This window comes from Ornithorhynchus anatinus, chromosome 1, assembly GCF_004115215.2.
Source record: "Ornithorhynchus anatinus isolate Pmale09 chromosome 1, mOrnAna1.pri.v4, whole genome shotgun sequence".
Lineage (NCBI taxonomy): Eukaryota > Metazoa > Chordata > Mammalia > Monotremata > Ornithorhynchidae > Ornithorhynchus > Ornithorhynchus anatinus.
In genome coordinates, this window is record NC_041728.1 from 30,787,549 (window position 1) to 30,814,856 (window position 27,308).

Below are 27,308 nucleotides of genomic sequence, written 5' to 3' on the forward strand. Positions count from 1 at the left end.
TAAGTGACTTGCCTAAGGTTACCCAGCAGACAAGTTGGGGAGGTGGGATTAGAACCCACATCCTCTGACTCCCAAGCCCGCGCTATGTCTTCTAAGCCAAGCTGCTTCTCTAGAGAATCGTGTCTCATCTCCCAGAGTGAATCAAATCAATCCCCTTCTCACCAGGTGTTTAAGTGATCACTCTACACATAGGAAGCACTCAATAAATAGCATTGATGGATTCACTGATCCCTTGGCTCATGAATAACAAAGTACAGTATTTTCCGTGAGAAGCTTTGCAATTCTGTCCTTATAGTCCACCACTTGGAATGCCCTCCCGCCCCCACCACTTTTTTATGGTATTTGTTAAGCACTTACTATGTCCCAGGCACTGTTCTAAGCCCTAGGATGGTTATTGTGTCAGGTTGGACACACTCACACGGGGCTCACAGTCTTATTCCCCATTTTACAGATAACTGAGGCACAGAAGTGAAGTGTCTTGCCCAAGGTCGAAAAGCAGACATGTGGCAGAGCCGGACCCAGATCCTCCAGACTCCCAGGCCTATGGTCTATCCACTAGGCCACGCTGCTTCCCTTTTATCCAGTGTTGCTTCTTGGTGCTGCTTAGCATCCTGGTTCTGGATACAGAGAGATTTGGAATCACTTGAATGCCCTGCTTGACCAAAAATGCGAAAATCAACTTGAGCCTCCCTTTTCTGTCCCAGTACACTTTTGGATTCCTGTTCACTTGAACTTTAACAACATGGAGTACATGCTAAGGCTGCGGGAGATCAATTCAGAAACTGACAATATCTGCTGGTTTTCAGACTCTCGCTTCACATCCCAAACAGGGTAATTTTTACCATAAAAGTGACACGTTTCCAAGGACAAAACCTTCTCATTCCCATTACCCTTCTGAAAACCGCACATTTCATTTGATGGGTAACATGTCTTGCCGTTCATATGCCAAATTGTGGCGGGGGGGAACCCAGAACAAATCCCAACACTTCAGGAAGACTGAAATGGTCATTTTGTTGGCTTGAACAGCGTGCCTTGATGATGTTTTTCCATCCTCTTTTGTCCAGGAATGCTTTCAGTTCATACTGCCAGCCCTACCTCACGCCATCGACCTCTTGCGAGATGCCATCGTAAAAGTTAAGGAGGTACATGATGAATTGGAAGATTTGCCTTCACCGCCACCTCCCCTTTCCCCTCCTCCTACTACCAGCCCCCATAAGCAGACAGAGGATAAAGGGGTCCAGTGTGAGGAAGAAGAGGAAGAGAAGAAGGACAGTGGGGTGGCCTCAACAGAAGATAGCTCCTCATCACACATAACTGCGGCCGCTATCGCAGCCAAGGTGAGCGTGCTTGACTGAAAGGGGAGACCCTTTTGGTTTTTCTCTCCGGTTCTCTCCACTGCTCTGTGGCCAGCGAACAATCTCTTAGAATGGTAGGTGAGTCAGAAAGTTAGAAATGCATTAAGACACGTTTCAAAAGTGCCAGTGTTCATCAGATCTAACTCTAGTTCAGAACTCTCCCCAGACATTCACCTACCCCAAGTAGCCATTAATGGTTCCCTGAGTAGTTGCCAAGACTATTTTGTTCAATCTTCGGTTGAGTATCTTGGTTATAATTGGACAGATGGATGATTTCACCATTATCTTTTCTAAAGCTAACATTAGCAATAATTTCTGGACCATTCTGTGGATGCCCAAAAGATCTATATGATCAGTAGTCATCTGGGGATAATTTCCAGGCTGGAGTTTCCAGATTGTTGAGAGGGACAGACTTATCAGTCAGTGGATATTTTAAGATCATTCCTGGAAAGAAAGAGCTTCTTTCTTTAGAGGATGATGCTAAAACAAGACAAATGGTATATACTACCCCGGAACTGTCCAAATGAAACCAAATTCAGCCCCCTGGATCTGCTATAACTATTCAGTGCTTCATCATTCAGTCAGTTCTAAAAAGTAAACAACATAATTAACCTTTTCTATTACTATTTTACTATTGTGGTCACAAAAATAATTTGATTCAGTTATCCTTGGATATTTCCTGTACATGTCCTATGTCCTTTGGTTTGAGAAAAGACAATGATGGATTAAATATCAAATGTCATAAAATATGAAGTGAATGACTTTGCTCGATGATTCTGTACCTGTATCTCCATGTTAACATTCTGACCTTTGCCATTCCTTTAAGAGTGCATTCATGTGTTCCTGAATTCATTCTGCGCATTTTGAGAAGTTGTGTTTTTCCTGTCGCATGACTAAGCTTCACCCCCAGATCTCATTCGACCACTCTGGTATTTTTCACTGTAACGTGGCCCACGTCGAATCTCCCCCGAGCCCTGGGCCTGGCCCAGAACCCTTCAAACCCAAACCGCAGGGTGACAGGCCCAGCCAGGGTAGTGGAGGGAGATAATAATTGTGGTATTTGTTAAGCGCTTACTGTGTGCCAGGCACTGTACTAAGCGCTGGGAGATCTGTTCCAGCCCAAAATCAGGGTGCTGTTCGTTGTTGGTTTTTTTTTTAAAGAGGTAAGTACTGGATACGACCGCTTCATTGTGCCTCCTATCTCCCCTCCACATAGTCCTCTGAACGGGAAGGACAGCGGGTTGTCCCTGGCCTCCCTGAAGGGCTGAGTTAGCAGCCCAAAGAGCTCTGAACCAGGGGATGGGGCAGAGAAGGTGACAGCTCACCATCCCATTCTCTGCAAATGCCACTCTGCAGGTCAAAAAATCGGCACAAAAGGCCACCGGGCCCCAAAGCAAGCTACTCACCTGGGGGTTTCCTAGATTTCTGGGGGCCTTGCCAGGAGGAGCCCCCAAGAATGGCTCCAACCAGAGCAGCTCTCCTGGAGCAGACCCAAACTCCACGCCTCGGGCTACCTCAGACCCGCCCCAAGCCGTCTCAGGCCTGTGGGAGTGGGGGGGGTGGGTCCCAGTTCCGCCTGGATTTGCTGATGAGCCATTTCACGGGATCTGGGACCTTGCCAGCCGGCTCGCTGCTTCCTCCGGCTGCTGCCGACTGGCCGAATGCCATTTCATTCTAACACTTCTGGGGGCTGCCAGGATGATGCAAGACCTATCATTTTCTTGCCATTGACCACATTGGATAGGTCAGACATGATTCAATTTGTGCAGAGGCACATTTGACTTATCTCACTATAAAGACGAGAGTGGAAGAGCTGCCCGGAGATAAGTAATGACTATCACCCTGTCACCTGCTTATTTGCAAAAAAAAAAAAAAAAAAAGCCCTCATTGTATTCCTCTAACAGTAGAAAGTAGGGATGATTAATTATCCACCATCATTTGCAGCTCGATGAATAAAATTAGAGCGAGGTATCTAATTGTACCTGTTAATTCGCCCATAAAGGCCAAAGCAAGGGTCTAAACTGATTGTGCTTATCTGAGCGTGTAGGAAGTTGGCATTTCATTGTCCCATCTGTTTTCACCTCTGTCTCTTTCCAGTTATTTTGCTTGTATCATGTCATGTTTCCTGTCACCGTACTCATAGCTGTTATGTGTTGTGCATTAGAAGCATCCATCCTATTCCAGTATTGCTGTTATCATGGCCCATGGTACACCGCCCATCCCGGGTCTCATCAGTTATTCCCATCATGCAACAGACTGTGCAGGAGGACGGGTAAGATACCACCTACAAGAGGCTTTGTCGTTAATGTTTTTTGCAAGCATACTTTTTCCTGTCTCCTCTCCCGATGTTTAGCATAACCGTGGAATGCATTTGCTTCTGACAAATATGCGATGGTATGTTTTTCTATAAAGTGATCCGTGCCATCGGGCCTATTCTCAAATGGTACACGTTTGATTCCAACAGAGTGGTATGTTTTGTTAGAAAAGTGATCCACGCCATTGAGCGTTTTCTCAAATGGCACGCATTTGATTTTAACAAATAAACGATGGTATGTTTTTCTGTAAAGGGATACGTGCCATTAAGCATATTCTCAAATGGAATGTGCTGGATTTTAACAACTATATATCATGTTTTTCTATAAAGTGATCAGTGCCATTGAACGTATTCTCTCAAGGACAAGGCATTTAATAGATCTCTCCTAGAGTCAAGGATTTCATTCTAGGATTAAGATTCAGTTTGTAATGATTAGGTTCTTCCATGATGCTACCAAAACTGTCGTTGCTTTGAAGCCTGTTTCTATGTGTTCGGCATTTTCATCCAGCATAAAACAAGTTATCCAGCCCAATGGTAATTTTCCCTTTGAGTGATCACTTTTAGAGTCTTAAAATTTACTTTAGTATCTTTTGGTCGAGGGAATTCACAGGTAACTAGCATTAGTTAAGATTTCATTTTTATTAGCGTATTAGTCGTATTTTTGCATTTTTCTCCTGGAGATTTCCTTTTCTATTTATTCAGCTTATCGTTTCACACAAATAACTGACCCTTTGATTCACAGCCAAAAGGAGAGCGTTTAATGTGGCTTCCCAACTAGAGAAGAAAAACGTTGTCAAAAGACATTAAAGAATTACACCCAGAGAAATTTCTCCTTTTAGGTAATTAGCTGAATAGGGAAACCCAGAAGGGGTCCAAGTAGGGGAGAGTGAGTAATATGAAAAGAGTTTTCAAGGTCAGTTTTCAGCTAAAGAAACTCAGCTCGAGCAGCTGAGAAGACTATAAAGTGGAGGGGACAAGAGGAAGGAGGAAAAAACAGGAAGGAGAGGAGGAAAAGGAAAAAGCAGTGATGGGTAGATACAACTGAAATGTCTTTAAAATCTACATCTCCGACCCTGGTCTCCGCTGTCACGCATTTCTTCCTGCCTTTGGGACATCTCTATTTGGACATCCTCCCGACTCCTCAAAGTTAGCAAAACCAAACCCTTTATCTTCTCACCTGAACCCTGTCCTCCCCTTGCCTTTCCTATCGCTGTGGACAGCACCACCATCTTCCCCGTCTCACAAGCCCGTAACCTCGACGTTATCCTCGATAGATCACTCTCATTCAACCTACATATTCTCTCTGTCACCAAATCCGGTCAGTTCAACCTCCGCAGCTAAAATCCACCCTTTCCTCTCCATCAAACTGCTATCGTGTTAATCTAAGTGCTCATCTTATCCTGCCTTGATTACTGCTTCAGCCTCCTCGCTCACCTCCCTGCCTCCCTTCTCTCCCCACTCCAGTCCATACTTCCCTGTGTCGCCTGGACCACTTGTCTAAAAAACATTCGGTCCATATTTCCCCTCTCTTCAAGAACCTCCACTTTGCCCATCCGCCTCCCCGTCAAACAGAAACCCCTTACCGTCGGCTTTAAAGGACTCAATCACCTTGTACCCTCCCACCTTACCTCCCTGATTTTCTACAACCACCCAGCTCACCCATTTAGCTTTTCTAATGCCATTCTATTCACTCTACCTCAGTCTCATCTATCTTGTCACCTACCTCTCGCCCATGTCCTACCTCTCTGCATCCGACCTGGAATGTCCTCCCTCTTCATTTCGTACTGACGACGATCAGTCTCCCCCATCTTTAAAGCTTTATTGAAGGCACAGCTTCTCCAAGAAGACTTTTCTGACTAAGCCCCCATTTCCTCTTCTCCCACTCCCTTCTTCATCCCCCTTGACCTTGGATTTGCACCCTTTATTCACCACCTCCCTCAGCCCCACAACCTTTATGTCCATATCCATAATTGACTTATCTATAACAGTGTCTGCCTTCCCCTCTAGACTGTAAGCTCACTTTGGGCAGAGAATGTGTCTACCGACTCTTATATTGTGCCAAGTGCTTAGTACGGTGCTTTGCCCACAGTGAGCGCTCAATAAATGTGATTGATTGATTAAAAGAGTGCTGTGGGGCTGAGGGGGTGTGAATAAGGGTCCAAATCTCAGTATAAGGGTGATGAAGAAGGAAGTGGGAGAAGAGGAAATGAGGGCATAGTCGGGAAGGCCTCTTGGAGGAGATGTGCTCATTTACTCACTTTTCCTGCATGGAACTGTCCAAGGATTAGCATGTACTGTGATTTCAGTTTGCTCCCAAGCCTTTCCTGGTTGACCCCTGTATACTATTTAGCTGCTACTTTCAGGCTTTCCCTTCCTTGATACAAGATTAATGAGTGTGTTCCTTCATTTTAGAAAGGGAAGGTCAGGTGAATTATTCCTTTCCTTTCATAAACCCCTCATTCTCCCAGTGAATCCTGATTCTTCTTAAGAAAGGGTGGTAATTCCTTGATTGAGGGGTAGAGAGACGGAAATAGGGGAGATTGATATTAAAGAAAATACCCCAACCTAATGTTTCAAGAGTTGAACTGAGGCAAACAAAAAAGAGGATATACTCTATGCAGATGTGAGGTGATAAGGAGGGGGTCTGTTAGTAAGCATTTAGAGTTTATTGTAAAACGTCATATTTACCAGCTCTGGACTGGGGGATAAAAAACATTTACACAGATGCATCGGTGTTATATAGGTGCCAGTGCTATCAATAGTGAAATCTTAAGCTACACGAGACAGACGTGTATTTCGTACTGCTTCCTAAAGAGAATACTTTTCAGCGCAATGTCCTTTAAGCACAAGTGCTCAGTACAGTGCTCTGCACATAGTAAGCACCTTGATTGCTTCTAATAATGCCTTTCACTGTTTTCAGATTTGCCTCTTGATTTCCCACCTTCCTCACACCTAGACTTTAGGAGAGCAACCTTGCTCCTGATGGAGATCGCTCTGGCTGGTGTGGTTGCTAATAATAGTCGCCATTGTAAAAAAAAAATTATAGAATTTAAGATGGCAAGGTCAGTGCCTGGTAATAAACTTTCGAGTCACTGAAGCACATACACTTGGGAGCTCCCAAAAGATGCATTTCATTAGTTAAAAGCAAGGAAAGAGGAAACTAAATACACACACAGAGCATGGCCAGGAAATTGAGTCTTACGCCCTTTCTTAAAGCTACCAGATGTTCCGTAGTCTCATGGTTCAACAGAAACAAGAAGAATATTAAGTTGCTGCCTTCTCCTCCTTTCTTTCTTCAACTGTTGAACAAAAGCAATATGGCTAAAAACAACTGGGCCATTTCACTCCCCAAATATCTGCCTTTTTATGGTCAGAGTGACATCAAGAAGACATTACTGGAAGGTAATCTGGGCTCTAATGCAAAGAGAAAATAAAATCATTTATCTCAAACGTTGAAAAAGAAATTTCCTTAGGTTTTTTTGTTTTGTTTTCGTTCTACTTGTTTTAATATAGGACATAATGGAATAGTCCCTTCCCATTAATTAATAATCCATCACTGTATGATTTTCAGCTATGCACTATGAAGGCATGAGAGCGGGGCGTTCTGGGAGAGATGTGTCCGTGGTGTGGCGGTGGGTTGGAAATGACTCAACGGTATAAGACAAGACAAGACTATGAAGGCATACTTAGTCAAAACTTCATAGTTGTGTGGTCCTGGGGCTTTTTCTCCTGCCACCCTCCACGTAGAAGTGTATTCCCCCCTTGATTTCACACCTAAAAAGTTGTTTCATTGACCCACCAGGATATTATGTGTTTCTGCACATGGAGGTACTTTACAAAACATCCTTCATCTTTCCCTCCCCCTGCATTCCCTCAGCCGCTCTCTGAAGATGGATGAGAAGCAGTGTGGCCTAGTGGATAAAGCACAGGCCTGGGAGTCAAAAGAACCTGGGTTCGAATCCTGGCTCCGCCACTTGTCTGCTCTGTGACCTTGGGCAAGTCACTTCACTTCTCTGGGCCTCAGTTCTCTCCTCTGTAAAATGGGGATTATCACTGTGAGCCCTATGTGGGACAGGAACTGCATCCAACCCAATTATCTTGTATCTTCCCCAGTGCTTAGAACAGGGCCTGGCACAAAGTAAGTGCCAAACAAACACCACAATTATAATAATTATCATTATTATCACCAGTGTGACAGCAAGCAAGGGTTTGTTTTTGGTATTTATGTTATGTTTTGAAATTTATACAACACCGTTCCTCAAAGAGCTGGACAAATAATTTCAATCCGTGATCCTTTTTAAAACATTTAAATGATAAGAAGTAGAAGGAACATATATCCATCTATACACAAACTCATTTGTGCCGTTACACAGGCTTTCACTATGCCTTTTGGCTCGAACACGATGGCAAAATTTGGTATCGTTCTTCTTACAACACACACCTAACTGGAAATGCTCGTATATGGTGATGTAGTTATGTGATGCTGAGAAGCAACGTGGCTTAGTGGAAAGAGCCCGGGCTAGGGAGTCAGAAGAAGTGGGTTCAAATCCGGCTCCGCCACTTGTCTGCTGTGTGACCTTGGGCAAGCCACTTAACTTCTCTATGCCTCAATTACCTCACCTGTAAAATGGGGATTAAGACTGTGAGTCCCATGTGGGACAAGCTGATGACCTTGTATCTACCCCGGCGCTTAGAACAGTGCTTGGCACATAGTAAGCGCTTAACAAATACCATCATCATTACTATTATTATTATTATTATTATTATTATAATCTATAAATTTAGAGGTAAGTGGTTGGCAGTTAAGCAGCTTGCCTAAACATAAGAGCCCTGGCTCAGAGGATCTGAGTTGTAATCCCTCCACTGCCACTTGCCTCTGTGTGTGACCTCGGGGAGGTCACTTAACTTCTCTGGGCCTCAGTTTCCTCATCTGTAAAATGGGGATTCAATACCAGGCCTCCTCCCCCCATAGAGTGTGAACCCCATGTGAGACGGGGTCTGTGTTTGACCTGCTTGTCTTGTCTCTACCTCAGCACTTAGTTCAGTTCTTTGCGCATAGTAAGCTCTTTAAAACCATACTTATTCACTAAGTTTCCATTTCAGAAAGTCACTTCAGACAAAGTTCTAATACGATTATAATACGGAACCTCGTTACCAGCTCTGGGCCCTGTTTGTATTCAAACCTTTTCCTTGAGCTCTTGGTATGCACTCCCTAATCTGTTCTTTTATGTCTTTCCTACAGAGTGAATGCTTTTGATGGGAAGGAAAAGGCCATACCCCCATATCTTCAGGATTTTATAGCTCCCTTCAATATCTTTTTTTTCTTTTTTGAGGCAGTGAATTTGTTCTCTCATAGCTGGGTATGTCACAGATTTATTCTTCCTAAGCCAGCTTCTGGAACTCTCCAGCTCTGTTAGCATTCTCATAAAATAAGACCATTCTTGTCTACCTCTCCAGACTGTAGTATTAAGAGATCTTGAAGGGAGAATACAATATTACTAGCTCGTTTGGCTTCATCAATCATCAGAAATTTTCTGTGAGCAACTGGGGAATCAGCAAGACTCAAAGTCACCCCAAGCTAGACTTACTGGCCCATAAATATATAACTGAGCACTATCAGCTTTTATATAAAACCTAATGTAATTGATGTGTATTTCTTCCAGGGTCATGGCATCAGTAGAGCCATGGTAAATAATAAGTCAGTCATATTTATTGAGCACGTACTGTGTGCAGAACACAGTGCTAAGTGCTTGAGAGGGTGTACCCTAATAGATTTGATAGACAGGCTCCCTGCCCACAATGAGCTTAATGTCTAGAGGGGGAGGCAGACATCAATATATATAAATTACAGGTATCCTCGTAAGTGCAGTGGGGCCGAAGAGGTGATGAATAAAAGGTGAAATCCAAGTGGTAGATCGATGCAGGAGGGAATGGGAGAAAAGGAAATGAAAGCTTAGTCAGGGAAGGCCTCTTGAAGGAGATGGGCCTTCAAAATGTTTTGAAGATGGGCAGAGTGATCGCCTGTCAGATATGAAGAGGGAGGACATTCCTGCAGAGGCAGGATGAGGGAAGAGGTTGGTGGCCAGATAGATGAGATCGAGGTACAGTGAGTAGGTTGGCATTAGAGGAACAGAGTATGTGGGCTGGGTGGTAATAGGAATTCAGGCAAGGTGATTGAGTGCTTTAAAGCCAATGGTAAGGAATTTCTGTTTGATGCCGAGGTGGCTGGGCAATCACTGGAGGTTTTTGAGGAGTGTAGAAACATGGACTGGATGTGTTTGTAGAAAAATGATCCGGGCAGCAGAGAGAAGCATGGACAGGAATGGGGAGAGACAGGAAGCAGGGAGGTCAGCAAGGAGGCTGATACGGCAATCAAGGTGGGAGAGGATAAATGCTTGGATTAATGTGGTAGTGTGGATGGAGGAAAAAGGGCAAATTTTAGCGACGTTGTGAAGGTCGAACTGACTTTGCTCTTGTGTTTAGGATGAGAATGGTGTCTTTCCTTCTTCTGTCATAATGTCAACTCATGGGGTCTGTTGAGTGGTTTTGATGTCAATCTTTGGTCTTAGGCCTCATGTGACCTGTTATCCCAGTATTGCAGGACGATATGGCCAGTGTCCTGAGAAATCCTTTTAGGGCAACAGTATGCTCCCATTTTCCATTCAGAATTCAAAACCGGACGTGGAACTGGGTGCCCGGAAGAGACCGTGCCATGGTCAACAGTAGTTCACCTGGTGGTATAGCAGGAAGCAGCAGGGTGTAGTGTATAGAGCACAGGCCTGGGAGTCAGAAGGTCGTGGGTTCTAATTCCGGCTCTGCCACTTTTCTGCTGTGTGACCTTGGGTGAGTCACTTCTGCATCAGTTACCTCATCCGTAAAATGTGGATTGAAACTGTGATCCCCGCGTGGGCAGAGACTGTTTCCAACCTGATTGGCTTGTATCCACCTCAGCTCTTAGCACAGTGCCTGACATGAAGTAAATGCTTAACAGATACCAAAATTATTATTATTATTCAGCTCATCCTAGAGGGATTTGTAATTGGACTCAATCATAGGTCGTTGGCCTTCTCGCTGCATTGAGGTTCAATAGCTTATGTCTTTCCTTAGTTTATGCTTCATACCTCCATTCCTGGATTGTTCTAGAAGAGGGCCGATGGAAAATAGTCACAAGCTCCCAACTGTTTGTCTAGAGGTGCAGTCTCTATTTACATGCTCCAGCTGACTTCCGGTCGCCTCTTTGTGGTATCCCCCGGCCTCTCGCAACTGATTGTCCACTCCATTCAACAGTGACCATCTGGGGAATAGGTTACCGACATAAGGATACCGACATAAAGCTTACTACAAGGAAACTACCTGTGTTTTTTAGGGGTTTTTTAGGCATATATTAGTAGTTCAGGCTCTTTTCCTAGCTCACTTAGATTGCCTGTGGCATTATCCGACGGACGATTATTCTTCCCCACTTCAAAGTCTTCTCAAAGGCACCTCTCCTCCAATAGGCTTTTCCTCTTCTCCCACTTCCTTCTATGTCACCCTGACTTGCTCCCTTTATTCATCTCCCCGCCCAGCCCACCCGACACTTATGCACCTATCTGTAATTTATTTATTTATATTAATGTCTATCTCCCTCTCTAGACTGTAACCTTGCTGTAGGCAGGGAATGTGTCTGTTTATGGTTATATTGTACTCTCCCAACCGCTTAATACAGTGCTCTGCACACAGTAAGTGCTCAGTAAATACAATTGAATCAATGAATGAACATTAGCTAGGCCTCGATGCCCAGAGAAGTTTCTGGGGGAATCTAGGCCCCAGAATTTCCAGATCCCTAAATGTGTCCTCTTATTTACCTGCCTGACCAGCTGAGGCAGGCCACCTCCTGTTTTCCCTATTACTATTCCTCCAGCTGTCTCATAGAAATAATCATAATCATAATTATGGTATTTGCTAAGCGCTTACTAAGTGCCAGGCACTGAACTAAGCACTGGGGTGGACACAAGCAAATCAGGTTGGACGCAGTCCGTGTCCCACATGGGGCTCACAGTCTTAAGCCCCATTTTAGAGATGAGGTAACTGAGGCACAGGGAAGTGGAGTGACTTGCCCAAGGCCACACAGCAGATAAGTGGCAGAACTGGGATTAGAACTCATGACCTTCTGACTCAGAGACCCAGACTCCATCCACTACGCCATGCTGCTCACTGCTAATTTCTCCCCATTAGTCCCCCAGGGTTAAAAAGAGCCCGGGCTTGAGAGTCAGAGGTCGTGGGTTCTAATCCCGGCTCGGACACTTATCAGCTGTGTGACCCTGGGCAAGTCACTTAATAATGAGAGTATTTGCTAAGTGCTTACTATGTGCTAAGCACTGTACTAAGCGCTGGAACTTCTCTGTGCTTCAGTTACCTCATCTGCAAAATGGGGATTAAGACTGTGAGCCCCACGTGGGATTGTATCTACCCTAGCACTTAGCACAGTCCTTGGCACATAGTAAGTGCTTAACAAATACCATCATCATCATCATCAACAGTCCCCCAGGTTTGACTCCAACAGAAGTCGTAGGGAGAAGCTGAGGGTCCCTTCAGAATCCAGCTGGCTCTAGCGTCGGTACGTATGGAAACCGATCCTCAGTGTCCCGTCTAGTCCCAGCGAGCTTCTGCGTGATCTCAGGCCGCCTCCCAGAGCTGGACCGGCGAGTCCGACGGGAAGTCCTCCGTGCGAGAACCCAAGGGCGGGGCTGGTTTGATTAGCAGGGGCCCTCCTCCTTCCATCGACCGCGTCGCTCTGATCCCGGCGAGGGACTTGCTGGCTTCGAGCTCCGAGCAAGCCAACAGCCACTTGGATCTAGGCAGGGCTCACGGTGGCCCGGCGGGGCATGGCCTCGGGAGGATTTTCCTAGTCACCCAGGTGGCAGTTCATCCCGCCGCCTCTAGAACAGTTTGCAGAGGTGATGCCGTTGATGTTGAGAACTTAGCCGCGTGAGAGAACGAGGCCGTAAAGGCCCAAGCGAGGTCAGTAATGCATTCCTCACCGTGTGCATGAAAAGCTCGCCCTCTGCTACGCTGATGCACTTGGCATTTGCGGTGCCTGTCGCTGGTTTTGCATCTCTGCTCAGGGGCACCCCAATCTTCCCCGAGCCTAGGCTCGACGCCGATAAGCGTCTCTCCCGATTGCCGCATGTCGGATGCTTGCCGCTCTTGTCTCCCAACGATCCACCGACTGAGACGCGGCCACGCTGTTTGAGACCATGCCTCGCTGAGTTGGGAAGGCGTAGCTTTTCGGCCCTACTTCTTTCATTTTCCACCAGACGTTCCCCACTGGGTTATGGCGAGTAGAACAGTGCCTGGCACATAGTAAGCGCTTCACAAATGCCATTATTATCATAATTATAGTGCACATTGCCGGTGGTGTGATGGTTTTTTTAAGGACCCGCTGAGTGCGTTTTGGTCGCTTCAAAAAATCCTGGTTCTTGCTCACAAGCAGCAGAAAAACATAAAATTTTTTTACAAATAGATCTGTTCTATTCAACTGTATTTATTTATGTATTTATTGAGCAGTTACTCCGTGCACTGAGCGCTTGGGAGAGTTCAGTATAACCATAAACAGATACATTCCCGCTCCACAATGAGCTTCCAGTCTACAGTCTCCACTCGTCGTTCTAATTCCACCATTTGTGGAATATAGATATATATATTGGTGGTTCTAATAACGCTATAGATACACGCAAGGGCTGAGGATGGGTATAAATAGATGCGTAATTTCTAGAAGTGGCAGTTAGTGATCTTGTCTTAGCATCATCATTCATTCCTTCATTCATTCAGTCGTATTTATTGAGCGCTTACTGTATACAAGGCACTGTATTAAGCGCTTGGGAGAGTACAATGTAACAACAAAGAGACACATTCCCTTCCCACAGCGAGCTCATGGTCTAGAGGGGGAGACAGACATTAAAATACATAAATAAATTACAGACACATATACATATATATTTGTGGGTGTGTATATATATATACTTCCTGCCTCTCTGCTGAATGAATCAGAATGATGCCAATGAAGCTATTTCAGAAAGTACGATGTGCCTTCAGGGTTGTAGAAGGTTGGTCCCTGTTACAGCACAGTAAACCTTCAGATTGCTATGCAGCTTGTTATTAATGCTGTCACCCTGCTCCGACTGTTAATCTCCCAGAGGGCATATTGGCTTTATTGACCCAACAATCAACGTCTTTGTCCGCTCATGCATCACTTCATAGTGTAGTGACAAAGAGCCTAATTCGGTGACAGGAGTACCCTCTGAATTTGCAGCTGAAATCTTCAGGGGCCTGTTGGACCTCCCCATGCAGGCTGCCACGTAAACCTTAGTTTTCTTTGGTCGCTGTACCGACTGACCCGAGTCGTTGGAAACGTTCGGTTGGTCTTCTCTTGCATTTACCCCTGCAAGACAGCCTGTTGTATTATATTGGTTCGAGTGGCTGCCTCCAAAACTGAGGATGTTTGAATGAAGCCTGAGTTTTTATGGAACAATTCCCACTAGATTAGGAGGATATTATGCCACCGGTTTTGAAATCCCGCACCACATCCTCAAACCTATCAGCACAGAATAGGTTGAAAAGGGTGGGACCTTCTGCATAGCTTGCTTTATTATTACACTAATAATAATAATAATGGAACTCGTTAAGCCCTTACTATTTACCAAGCACTGTTCAAAGCACTGGGGTAGAAACAAGTTAATCTGGTTGGTTACAGTCCCTGCCCCACTTGGGGCTGACATTCTTAATCCCCATTTTACAGATGAGGTAACTGAGGCCCAGAGAAGTAAAGTGACTCATCCTAGGCCACACAACAGGCACGTGGTGGAGCCGGGATTAGGACCCAGATCCTTCTGACTTTCAGACCCACACTGGAAGCCACACTAAGCCACACTGCTTCTTGATATAATTTGTTTATATTTATACTAATGTCTGTCTCCCCCTCTTGACTGTAAGTTCATTTATGGGCAGGGAATGTGTCTGCCAACTCTGTATAGTGTACTCTCCGAAGTGCTCAATACAGTGCTCTGCACACAGTTAAGTGCTCAATAAATATGATCGATCGATTGATTACAATGACATTGCCTAAGAGATACTCTCCTGACCTATATGTTGAAATAAGCTATTCATTATTAATAATAAAAACAAAAATTAACTGCTTAGAATGCAAAATGTATGCTCTTCCATCCTCTTCCTTGACACCAACAATTGGGTATTTTTCTAGAGCATTTAAATTGGTATCTCGAAATAGCCTTGAAGGCAGAGAGGATCAAAAGCTAGGGGGAATATTCCTATGTGACTTGACAATATTCCCATTTTCTCTCCTGAATGATTTTTTCCAATGAACTGGATTTTCCAAGACGGTGTAGGATAGAGCAAATGTGATATTGGTTTGGTATTTCAAATTAAAGGCCAAGCCTGTGGAGAATTTAGGATCCCCTGGCACAGATGCTCTCTTCATCCTATTAAATATATAAAAGGAGTAAGGCGTCAGCTGATTTTCAGAAAATAGTGAAATTGCTTCAACCCGTGGCACCTGCTTGGCCTTTCTGCTTTTACTGAAACGTTCTCTTGCATATTCGCACCAGTGTTCAATTGCCGGGGCCAATTTTGTTTTCCTCCTTCATGTTCTTTGTTAGTCCCTTGCATGTATTTTGCAAGTAACACTAAGCTTTTCTAGGAGGTGAAATGCCATGCTGATGGGCAGAAACGGCAGGAAGACTTCATAATCCTGAGTGAGTGGGGTAGAAAATGGCATATGAGCTTCAGTGTGAACACAATCAAAGTTATGCAAAAAGAATCAAAATTACAGGGATATATCAATCTGGGCCCTGTGGTATTTAGTCAGGACGGAAAGTCATTATTGGCTGTTCTTTCAAATCATTGGTTTTTACGTGGTGGTAGCCAAAAAGGTCAGTGATGTGCTGGATGTCATCGGGACGGTATAGAAAGAAAATCAAAAGGCAAGTTTTGCTGCTATATAAAACTCGATTACCTCCACCCTCAAAATAATGCAGGTATTTCCAGTCAACACGTCTTAAAAAGAACATAGTAGAACTGGACCACATCCCGAGAAAAGCAACCGTAATGGTCAAAGGGATAGAGAAGCTTCCACAGCCTGAGATGAAGGCTGAGGGGATGTGATTGAGGCTTTAAAAAATTGGGAAAGGTGTGGAGGACCCAAATGCTCAATCCCAAAGCACCAGGGCTTGGGGACACCAGGGCTGGATCAACAGAATCTGGGCCCCAGTTCTGGACTATCTTGCAAGGATTCCCTCACATGATGTGAAATCCAGACGGTATCATCTGTAGCGTGAAATAATGGCGGTATCACATGATGCCGAGCCTCACCAACCCTTCCCGCTCTTCCTTTCCAGAGTCGTTACTTTCTAAACCCATACCAGATTCTCAAAGTGCTAGATCGCAGACAGCCAAGACTGCTGTACCAGCTCACGAGCTGAGAAACGGGAGGAAGAAGAGGAGGTCACTGAATCCTAGTGATCTCCCATTACGATTCACCAAAATCCCCCTGAGATGCTTTAGAGTGAGCTCTCCAGTGAACAGAGAAGGAAAAGGAGGAGAGCAAGGAATTTCATGTCATTTATTTACTTATTTATATTAATGTCTTCTCTCCCCCTCTAGACTATAAGCTCGTTGTGGGCAGGGAATGTGTCTGTTTATTGTTATATTGTACTCTCCCAAGCGCTAAGTGCAGTGTTTTGTTTTATAGGATTTGTTAAGTTTTTACTATATGCCCTGTTCTAAGCGCAGGGCAAGATGCAAAGTAATCAGGTCCCACTTGGGGCTCACAATCTTCATCTCTATTTTCCCGATGAAGTAACTGAGGTCCAGAGAAGTGAAGTGACTTGCCCAAGGTCACACAGCAGACAAGTGGCAGTGCTGGGATTAGAACATAGGTCCTTGTGACTCCCGGGCCCGTGTATAATAATGATGATGATGATGATGATGATGATGATATTGGTTAAGCGCTTACTATGTGCCAAGCACTGTTTTAAGCACCGGGGTAGATACAGGGTAATCAGGTTGTCCCACGTGGGGCTCACACAGTCTTCATCCCCATTTTACAGATGAGCTAACTGAGGCACAGAGAAGTTAAGTGACTTGTCCAAAGTCACACAGCTGACAAATGGCAGAGCCGGCAGTAGAAACGGCGACCTCTGACTCCGAAGCCTGGGCTCTTTCCACCAAGCCACCCCGGACTAGCCACTAGGCCACACTGCATGCAGTGAGCCCTCAAGTAATAGGAATGAATGGACAAGGAGCGGATACATTAGCCACTTGGCTGATCTCACTAGACTCATCCGTCATAGCCACAGGGATGAGTCTGCTGCAGAGCCTATTGCTTGTCCTTACGCCTTACCCATTCGGGACTTCTCCTCAATGCTTGGTAAATTTTACAAGGACCCAAGGAGGTAGAGGAAGCAGAGGGAAACCCACTATCCCACCTTGTTTTCTAGGTTCTGAACATGCCGGTTTCTCTCTTGGACTGACCACCTCCTTGCTTGCCTTAAGGTAGGGAGGACCCCCTTAAAGGGCAATGCCCCTTTTAACACTGGATGCCAGGATTCAGACAGACATTAGGCAGGTGCCCAAGGCCTCATTTCTGAGGCTGTGACCATCCGGGAGGATGGAGAGATGGGAGCGGCTGCCCTAGGGCGCCAGAGCTGCCTTACAACTGTTCAGGAACCAACCAATGGGTGGTATTTATTGAGCGCTTACCTTCTGCAGGGCACTATACTAAACGCTTGGAAGAGAACGAATCATCAGAATTAGCAGACATGTTCCCTGCCCTTAACAAGCCTACAGTCTAATGGGGGAGACAGGCATTAATATGAACAAATGAGTGATATATACTATATAATTTAAAGATGTGTACTCTGTAGTGTCTCCATTCCCCATTTCCGGCTTCAGCCCCTTCTCCTTTACCAAGTGGAGAAATTTAGAATAGCCATCCACACTGCACAAGTGCTAGAGGTCTCCAAATCCTGTCAGTTCTACCTTCACAACATCTCTAATAATAATAATAATGTTGGTATTTGTTTAGCTCTTCCTATGTGCCGAGCACTGTTCTAAGTGCTGGGGTAGATACAGGGTAATCAGGTTGTCCCATGTGAGGCTCACAGTCTTCATCCCTGTTTTACAGATGAGGTAACTGAGGCACCCAGAAGTTAAATGATTTGCTCAAAATCACACAGCTGACAGGTGGCCGAGCCGGGATTAGAACCCAAGACCTTTGACTCCTAAACCCATGATCTTTCCACTGAACCACGCTGCTTCTCTGTAAACTCTGCTCTTTCATCTCCATGCAGACTGTTACTACACTGGTCCGGCACTTGTCACAGCCAGCCTCACCAACCCCCTCAGCCTATACTTCATTCCGCCTCCCAGATCATTTTCCTAAATTAAAAAAAAAATTCCACATACATTGCCCCGCTCCTCCAGATCCTCCATCTTTCATCTCTGTATCATCATCAGTGGTATTTATTTAGCACTTACTATGTGCAGAGCAGTGTATTGAGCGTTTGGGAGAGTACAGTTCAACAGAGTTGGCAGACATGTTCCCTGTCCACTATAAGCTTTCGGTCTAAAGGGGGAGACAGACATTAATATAAAGAAATGATTTATAATAGATAATTTTAAGGTTTATGTATCTAACTGAGGCTCCTCACCATTGGCTTTAAGGCACTTGATGAGCTCTCCTCGCTCTTCTCCCGCTACAACCCAGCCCACAAACTTAGCTTCTCAAACACCGACCTATTTACTGTACTTGCCTATATGCGCACGTGTATCAAAGTCAGAATCTCTATCAGCTAGGAAAAGGAGGGAAGGGGTGGGGAAACTGTGGGGAGAGTCAATTTTGGAATATGAAGTTAGGCTTCATATCATCTGTGGTTGTAAAATATGATGTGGTCTCAAAGCGAGATGATCAACTGGAAGAAAAAATATGGCAAGTATATACTGCTTTCTACTTCGTGATGCCTTATGAGGCAAACAGGTGCAGTTTATTTTCACTTGATCGCATACACGTCGGCTGTATTGGCAAGGGGCAGACGTAATGACAGCATTGAAAAATGTCACTGATTTTTGGCTTGTATGCTAACCCCAACCGACTCACTAGCCACTCGATTCGAGAGGACGTGATTCTAGTACTTTTAGTCCAGGTTAGCACCATAAGGATCGAAAGCGAGAACGAGAGCAGAGTGGCTTAGTGGATAGAGCCCGGGCCTGGGAGTCAGAAGGATCTGGGTTCTAATCGTGCCTCTGCCACATGGCTCCTGGGTGACCTGGGGCAAGTCGCTTCACTTCTCTGGGCCTCCGTTACCTCATCTGTAAAAATAGGGATTAAGACTGTGATCCCCATGTGGGACAGGGACTGCGTCCGACCTGATTAACTTGTATCTACCCCAGCACTTAGAACGGTGCTTGGCACATAGGAAGCACTTAACAAGTACCACAATTATCTTTGTTTATTATCCCAGCTCTGCTACGAGTCTGCGCTGTGACCTTGGCAAGTCATTAGCTCCTCTGTACCTCAGTTCCTTTATCTGTTTAATGGAAGTTAAGACTGTGAGCCCCACGTGGGCCAGGGACTGCGTCTAGTCTGAATAGCCTGAAATCTACCCCAGCGCGTAGTTCATTAGGCGGCACATAGTAAGTGCTTAACAAATGCCATAAAATAGGGATAAGTTATAGCTTATTCCTCTTAGGTCTTCTTCTGTGGCATTGTAACTCCTAAATCACCCTGGAAGTCACCGAGGGTGCTGGCGACCCTGTATTGCCGCCTTCACATCTCCGTGATTTCCTCTTGGATGGTCTGGGGACGGAGAGGTTGGAAAATGCTTCCTATAAATCAGGTAGTAGTGCTGATCGCTTGGGCCCAGTTCCACAAACACTGATTTCTAGCCGCACTAGACAGCCTCCACTAATCTTCACCGGGCTCTTAATGGTATTTGCCTTGAAGATTTAAACCAAGAAATTCATTTTCCATAGGAAAATTTTCTTCATAAAAAATTGTGTCCCACTGACATAACCATAAAATTGAAATGCAAAACTGCCACTGAACACCATAAAAATCCTTAAAAAGACTTGGCGAATTCGGCTTTAGGAAGCTCTACTTACTGTACCTTACGGGGAGGGGGAGAGTAATGATTTCCTCCGTGTTGCTCATTTGCTACCTTTTTTAAGCAGGAGCTTGGTTCCTGGTTCCTCGAGGGAATCAATGTCTCTCATAGACTTGGGATCTTTTTGTAAGTACATTGGGTCACTTTATTTCTTCTGTTTCTGGTGCATTCTTATTCGCTACTATCTCTCCTTCCTGTTTTTGATCAGCTGGAGTCGAGATTCTATTGAAACCGCAGAGAAAAGCCAGAGGGGTTTAGAAGGGCTATATCTGCTTGTCCATGTTCATGCTATATAAACTCATCAAAGAGTCAGTACCATTAGACTTGGACAAGGCATGGCTACCTATCCACTTTTTTTTTCAATAGTATTTGTAAAATGCTTACTATGTCCCAGGCTCTGTACTAAGCATTCGTTCAATCGTATTTAGGCCTGGGATAAATGCAAGGTAATCAGGATGGACACAATCCATATCCCACATGGTGCTCGTGGCCTTTTAATCCCCATTTTCCAGATGAGGGAACTGAGGCCCAGAGAAGTGAAGTGACTTGCCCAGGGTCACACAGCAGACAAGTAGCGGAGCCAGGAGTAGAACTCAGGTCCTTCTGACTACCAGGCCCGGGCTCTATCCACTAGGCCATGCTGCTTCTCAATCACTTTCAGGTAGGCCGAGGGCCCAACAAGCCTTACCGTGGGAGACTTGCACTCGTCTACAAGTAAAAACCGATTCTTGCGGCTCTGATGGATTTCTCCCCTAGAGGCCCTTGCATTTTTCAGTCGTATTTATTGAGTGCTTACTGTATGCAAAGCACTGTCCTAAGCAGCGTGGCTTAGTGGAAAGAGCACAGGCTTGGGAGTGAGAGTTCGTGGGTTCTAATCCTGTTCTGCCGCTTGTCAGCTGGGTGACTTTGGGCAAGTCACTTAACTTCTCTGGGCCTCAGTTACCTCATCTGTAAAATGGGAATTAAGACTGAGGCAACTTCATTATCTTGTACCTACCCCAGCACAGTGCTTGGCACATAGTAGCACTTAACAAATACCATCATCATGATCATTATTATCATTATTAAGCGCTTAGGAAAATACACTATAACAATACATAGACACATTCCCTGTCCACAGTGAGCTCACATTGTAGAGAATCTGCATCTGCCCCTTACTATCCTGATCTCCATGAAGTCTCCATTAAAGAAGAGTACATTCTTCTCCCAATTACCATCCGGCCCATCTACAGTAGTCTGTCTATATCACAATGTGCGAGACTGCGCTTCTCCACATCTTGAAATAGTTCATTTTGCTTTCCTGGCTTGCATGTGCTACCTTCCAGCTCACCATTGGCCACTGCTCGAGTCCACCATTATCACCCTTGCTCCTCTGAGGTCCTGTTAAGCAGAGCTGTGGCACCGTGGACGTTGTCTCGATGCTGGAGAGCCCGCTTTTATTCCGGGGCTTTGTTTTGGGTTATCTTGGCCTGCCATTTGATGTTGAGGATGGTTCGTAAGTGATGCTGATGAAACTGCTTGGGAAGCTGGATGTAGAGCCAGGTCTTACAGCCACATAGAAGATTGACTACTACTACAGCTTTATAGACCTTCAAATTGGTATGTAGTTTGATGCCCTATTGTCACCCCCCCATCTCCCAGGAGCCAGTGCTGTCCCTTTTTCCACTTCTCCTTCTTCTTTTGTGTCCTACCTCTCTGCCTAACTCTGCATCATTTGATGGTACTCTGTCGAAGCAACAGAATTCGACTCTGTGTTTGCCAGTGAAAAATCAGTTGGTCACATGTAGACTCCCGTTGGTGGAAACTGTTAAGGAACTTCAATGCTCTTTGAGCTCAGTGTCGGTAGTATTCTCCTGACTCTGGGAAGTGATGCATGCTTCATGTGTTTATGACTCAAGCCCAAAATCATTGACATATAACAGTTCCTGAGTGACTGTGTTAAAAATATTCAAGCATGCTTATAGCTTGTTGAGTTGGAAGAGGTTTTCAGTAGATTGGAAGCCTATTCTGCCTCCAGGTTCAAGATCCTTTGAAAAGGTTGAAGGGGCCTGGTCCAACCACACAGAGCCCTGCTTTCCTCGGTGATGGGGAACACATTAAACAGGGCACATTTGACTTGGACTTGATCAACAAATAGTGTCCCAAAGTAACCTAAGGATCTTGGAGCCCTGATCTGTTGATGATGTCAAATGTTTTTATTTTGGGATATATGGAAGCCATACAGAAGCCTTAGCAATGCTTTCCGCTCTTGTCACGAATCGATCGTGCTGCCAAGACCGTAACAAGGCTGTGTTTTAGTCAGAAGTCGCATTGGGATTCAGGGAGTGCATGGCTGACTGTGTTGTTCAGTAGTATGTCCAGGAGGACTTTGGCTGGCTGTGGAAAACACTGAGTTGCCCCCAGTAGTGGCCCCCAAGCACCTCACTCTCCTTTGTTCTTGAAGATACTGAGTGACAACACCACCATCCTACCTGACTCAAAAGCCTATGTGCAAGCTTGGTATTAACCTTGACTCTTCACTCTCCTTCAACCTGCAGATTCATTCTGTCACCAAATCCCGACAGTTCTATCTTCATAGCTTCTCCAGAATCTGCCCTTCCTCTCCATCCAAGCACTTGTCTCAAGGACGGCATCACCCTTCTCACTGAACTTGCCACATCCAACCTCATCCCCCTCCACTCCACACTTCACTCCCCAGCCCCATCCACTTTTCCAAAACACCATTCTGTGCAAATCTCCCCACTCCTCAGCAATCCTCCAGTGGTTAGCCATCCATCTCCACATCAAACAGAAACTCCTCACCATCAGTTTTAAGGCATTAAGTCAGCTCTCTAATACCTTCCACTTGTCCTCTCTCTCTCTCCCTACAATCCAGCCTGCGCACTTGGCTCCTCTTCACTCCTGCACTGTGTCTCTCTCTCATCTCTATCACGGTCAGCCTCTTCCTGAACCCTTCCCTCTTGCCTGGAACTTCCCCCATCCCCCTTCACAATCTGACGGACTACTATTCTCCGCATCTTCAAAGCCCTGCTAAAATTGTATCTCCTCCAGGAAGCCTTCCCTGACTAGTTTTTCTTCTCTCCATCTTCTTTTCCCCTCCCTCCTGAATCACCTGTTATGCTCTTGAGTGCGTGCCATAATAGATTGATTGATCGTGGGGTTGACTGATGGCATTGTCTCAGGATTCCTCACGTTGAGGACAAACTCATGAAATCTGGGTGCTTTTCCATTTGTTTGGCGTTGACTGTTGTTTGGTGAAGTCAGATCTGAGTTTGAACCTTCATATTTTAGCCAATTTTCTATGCTTCGAAAAGCTTCTTCCTCATTGGTGGAAAGCAAGTCCATGAATTAATTATACCGTTCTTGAAACGTATGTGACAGTGTCTTTCTCTTTGCCTCTGTTGAGATTAATCCCATCTGTAATCTTCAATGGTGCAGTATATGTGTTTGGAGCCGTAACGTCTTTAGTGGCAATAATAACTGCGGAAGTAGTCAATGCTTATGATGTGCTAAACCCTGAACTGAGTGCTGGGGTAGATAAAAGATAATGAGGTTGTACCCAGTCCCTGTCCCACATAGGGATCACAGTCTAAATAAGAGGAAGAATAGGCATCGCATTCCCATTTTGCAGTTAAGGAAACTGAGGCCCAGAGAAGTTAAGCAACTTGCTCAAGGTCACGCTGCAGTCAAGTGGCAACTGTAGCCGGGATTAGAACCCAGCTCCTCTCTCTCCCAGTTCTGGTCTCTTTCCACTAGGCCATGTTGCTTCTGACATCTTTTTCCTGGTAACAGACAGCATACCCTTTGATCTCTTCAGGATTTACATCTCCCCAGTGGCCCCAAATACTTTTTAGTTTCATCTGCACGTCTCTTACAGATGTGTGAAGGACTCCGTTTTGTTACGGTCCCAAAGAGCCGCAGAGTATTGTTGTTGTTTTCTTTTTTTGCTAAAAATTTTCATCTCTGAATCATTTTCTTTGACCCAGTCCAGTTGAAGTCTCCTTGACATTGCTCCAGCCTTAATGATTGTGTGATAAGTGGTGTTTCAGAGTGACCCCCTTTAGCTCTTCATATTATTACTTGTACCTGGGGTTCCTTACTCCAATAGGGTTGCTATTATGTTGTGACAAAATGCTTCGTAGATCTCTTTATTTTCCAGGATCTTTTTATTTAGCCTCCTCAAGGGCCCACGGGGTTTTGGATCCACTCTTCTCCCCCCTCCCGCCCGACCTGGGTCAGGGGCAAAGCCAGCCAGGATGGAGTCTAGAACAAGCGGCAGTAAGCGAGACTCGGCTCAGACCCCCTCCTGGTCACCCCCAAAACGCTGTAACTTGCCCTCGCCCAACCCAAGCGAGTGTCTCTCGACACAGACCCTAGCAATCATGCTCAAACTGCTGCCTCAACACCTCCCGAGGTTTCTGCTTTGACTAGAGATAGAATGCAGCACCCTCACAGAAGCAGGATGGCGTAGTGGATAGAACATGGGCCTGGGCGTCAGAAGCTCATGGGGTTCTCCACTTGTCTGCTGTGTGACCTTCGTCAAGTCGCTTCATTTCTCTGGGCCTCAGTTGTCTTATGCCGCTGAGTCGTTTCCGACCCATAGCGACACCACGGGCACATCTCTCCCAGAACGCCCTGCTCTCCATCTGCGATCATTCTGGGAGTGGATCCGGAGAGTTTTCTTGGTAAACATATGAAAGTGGTATTCTGTCACCTTCTTCCGAGCAGTAAACTCTAGTCTCCTCCCTCGACTCTCTCCCGTGCTGCTGCTGCCCAGCATGGGTGAGTTTTGACTTGTAGCAGCAGGTGGCTTTCCACTCGCTAGCCTCTGACCAAACTGGGAATGGAAAGGGTACGGCTCTGCTTGACTCTCCCTCCCACAGCCAAGACTGGTAAAGTACTGGAAACTCTCTAGGAGCGACCCTGAGTGGGGAGGGCCTCGGTTATCTCAACTATAAAATGGGGATTGAGACTGTGAGCCCCACGTGGGACAGGGGCTGTGTCCAACCCAATTAGCTCATATCCGCCCCAGTGCTTAGTACAGTGCCCTGCACATAGTAAGCACTTTACAAATACCATAATTTTATTGTTGTTATTTTTACATTAGCGTGGGGGACTCAGACAGAATTTTCCACTGTGGCAGACACCCATCAGGCAAATATGGCCACCCGTCGAATCCTGCCTGGGAGGGAAGAGGGGCAGTTCATAAACCAATGTTTTAACTGGAAGTATCTGAGCACCAAAGGCTTCCCGGAAGCATTTAATTTGTCATGAGAGTCATAGATTGGCAAGCCACAGATCTGTAGTGTACTTCTATAATCAATTCCTTCGCATGGTTTATTAGTGTTGAAGTCTCGGGCCTGAGGTGGACCTGTCATTCTTAATGGGAGACTCGATCGGTGTAGGGATGTCTTGGTTGTGGAATGCAGAAGCACATGGCTGCGGTGTCATGTTTATCTCCCAGGTTCTGTTTAGGGACTGTGTTATAATCTGTGAGATGCCATTGTTTAGACCTCACCTTGTTTTAGTCTCGCTGACCATTGTGGTGACCACCATCAGCTCTTGTGATGATCAGCTTGTCGGCGGGGGAGCCCCAATAATGAATCTATCCAGGTTCTTGCAGAATTTTTCATTTTCTTGGTGGCTATTTGTCATCGTTAGGGCCTACGTATTAAGGGCGGTGAAGTGCTTCTGCTTAAGAAGTGGGCGTTAGGGTCTTCAGGCGATCAGTTGTGCAGGTAGGTAGATATGGAGATCAGAGAAATGCCTGACTCTAAAAATAAAATCTCGAGCCCCCCACTTCTATAGACCTTTTGTTGACAGTTGGGTATGGGGTATCCACTGCCAGTAAGGCATGCTATTAAGGTTATTTTTCTATTAGAAGTGATGGTGTGTTCTGAGTCACATATACTCTCACGGGATGGCTGATCAGAGTCAAGAGTGCAGATTTTCTCTGTGCACTGTTCTGCAGCAGGAGAAATTACTATTTTCTCATCCATTTTTATGCCTTTGTGAGTGTAGCACTCACATCGGTCTTAAAAACTGCTGGGAGTCTTTTTCTACGTACCCAGCAGATGTTCCCCTTGTAGGCTATTTCAGTGGACGTGAACATGCTGTGAAGATGGTCAACAGAGAAATAATATTTGTAAGAAGTAGTTTGAACCCACGGAAGTGGGTGATCTTACCAGGGAACGAGTGCAGAGAGAAAAAGCAGGGGTTCAGATCAGCTCTGTATTCATTTTGAGACCTAAAGAATATGATGACCCACCTATATTACAGTTGCTTGAGAGTCAGATTATAATTAGAATTACACCCCCTTAGTTTAGATCACGGTTATAACCAGAATTTCAGTGTTCACTCAATATTGCTACACCCGGCCAAAGCAAAAGATTTTGTGTAAGACACATTTAGTCTTCCTGTGTCCTGGAAGCTTATTACATTTGTTTTAATTAGGATTTGCATTTCCCATCAGAGCCCACCACAAGTGCAGCTTGCGAATGATCGAGATCAATTGTCCTCGGTCTAACAAAGCTTGGCAGCCTAATTCGCCAAGGTCCAGCAGTAGAAGATAACACGTTTTCATTTAAGCAAAAATTTGAATTGAATATAAAGTTGTAACCCCCAATACCGGCATGGTATTTCTTAAGGCACCCGAGATTCTGAAGTCCAAAGTCTGAAGAAGACTCACAAAAACGTGGGCCAGTACAAATTTGTGAGTCTAAAGACATTTTAAATTGACCTGAAACGCTCGATCTGAAGCCTCAACTGAACCGACTGTTGAATTATCAGATGGCTGAAGGGATTTTCAGAGACCTGCCCCCAGCAGAGAATTAATTACAAAAGGCAGCTTTGGTTGTAACCCTTGCATGTGAATAGTCGCTTTAACCCGGTTCGTGCTCCTGATTAATTGTCACTAACTTTCTCATTTAGATTCCAGACTCCATTATTTCCCGTGGCGTTCAGGTCCTCCCACGAGACACGGCTTCCCTCAGCACTACCCCTTCAGAATCACCTCGGGCCCAAGCCACATCTCGCCTCTCCACGGCTTCCTGCCCAACACCAAAAGTAAGCGCAGTTCATTCGCAGCTCATGCTGCTCAGATGGGTCAACAGGAAATACATACCTGGTACTTCCTTCTTGCTGGTCATGGTTGGCTTGCATGAAAGATTACACTCTCAAAAGTCAGAAATGAATGAAGCAGAGGCAGGTGAATCCCACACATGTTTGTTCTGCAAATTGCAGGGGTAGGCCAGCGGCAGGACTATCAAAATACGATCTCGGGGGTCTCGCTATCACGGGGACTCTCTTTTTTATGTTTAGGCTTATTATTTATGAGAGATCTTGTCTACTGTGATTTACTGTGATATAAATCACCAGAGCAGGGATGAAATACTGCATTCACCCCAAAGGTCCCAACACCCCTCACCACTGAGCACTTTCCAAAAGAGGATCATTTTAGGTTTCTAGTCTGGGTTGGGGTAG

At 45.3% G+C, this 27,308-nt stretch overlaps 1 protein-coding gene across 8 annotated transcripts in view; it reads left to right on the top strand.

Moving 5' to 3' along the window:
- Window positions 1–27,308, top strand: part of GPHN (gephyrin) — a 684,869-nt gene that overhangs the window by 435,302 nt on the left and 222,259 nt on the right. For 4 of the 8 annotated variants that reach the window (XM_029059894.1, XM_029059899.2, XM_029059905.2 and 1 more), the window contains 3 exons: window positions 1,065–1,337; window positions 3,520–3,627; window positions 26,757–26,891. In XM_029059894.1, the coding sequence (XP_028915727.1) occupies window positions 1,065–1,337; window positions 3,520–3,627; window positions 26,757–26,891 (516 nt within the window). The remainder of the gene's footprint in view (window positions 1–1,064; window positions 1,338–3,519; window positions 3,628–26,756; window positions 26,892–27,308) is intronic. The other 4 variants (XM_029059912.2, XM_029059921.2, XM_029059930.2 and 1 more) reach the window with 3 other exon arrangements.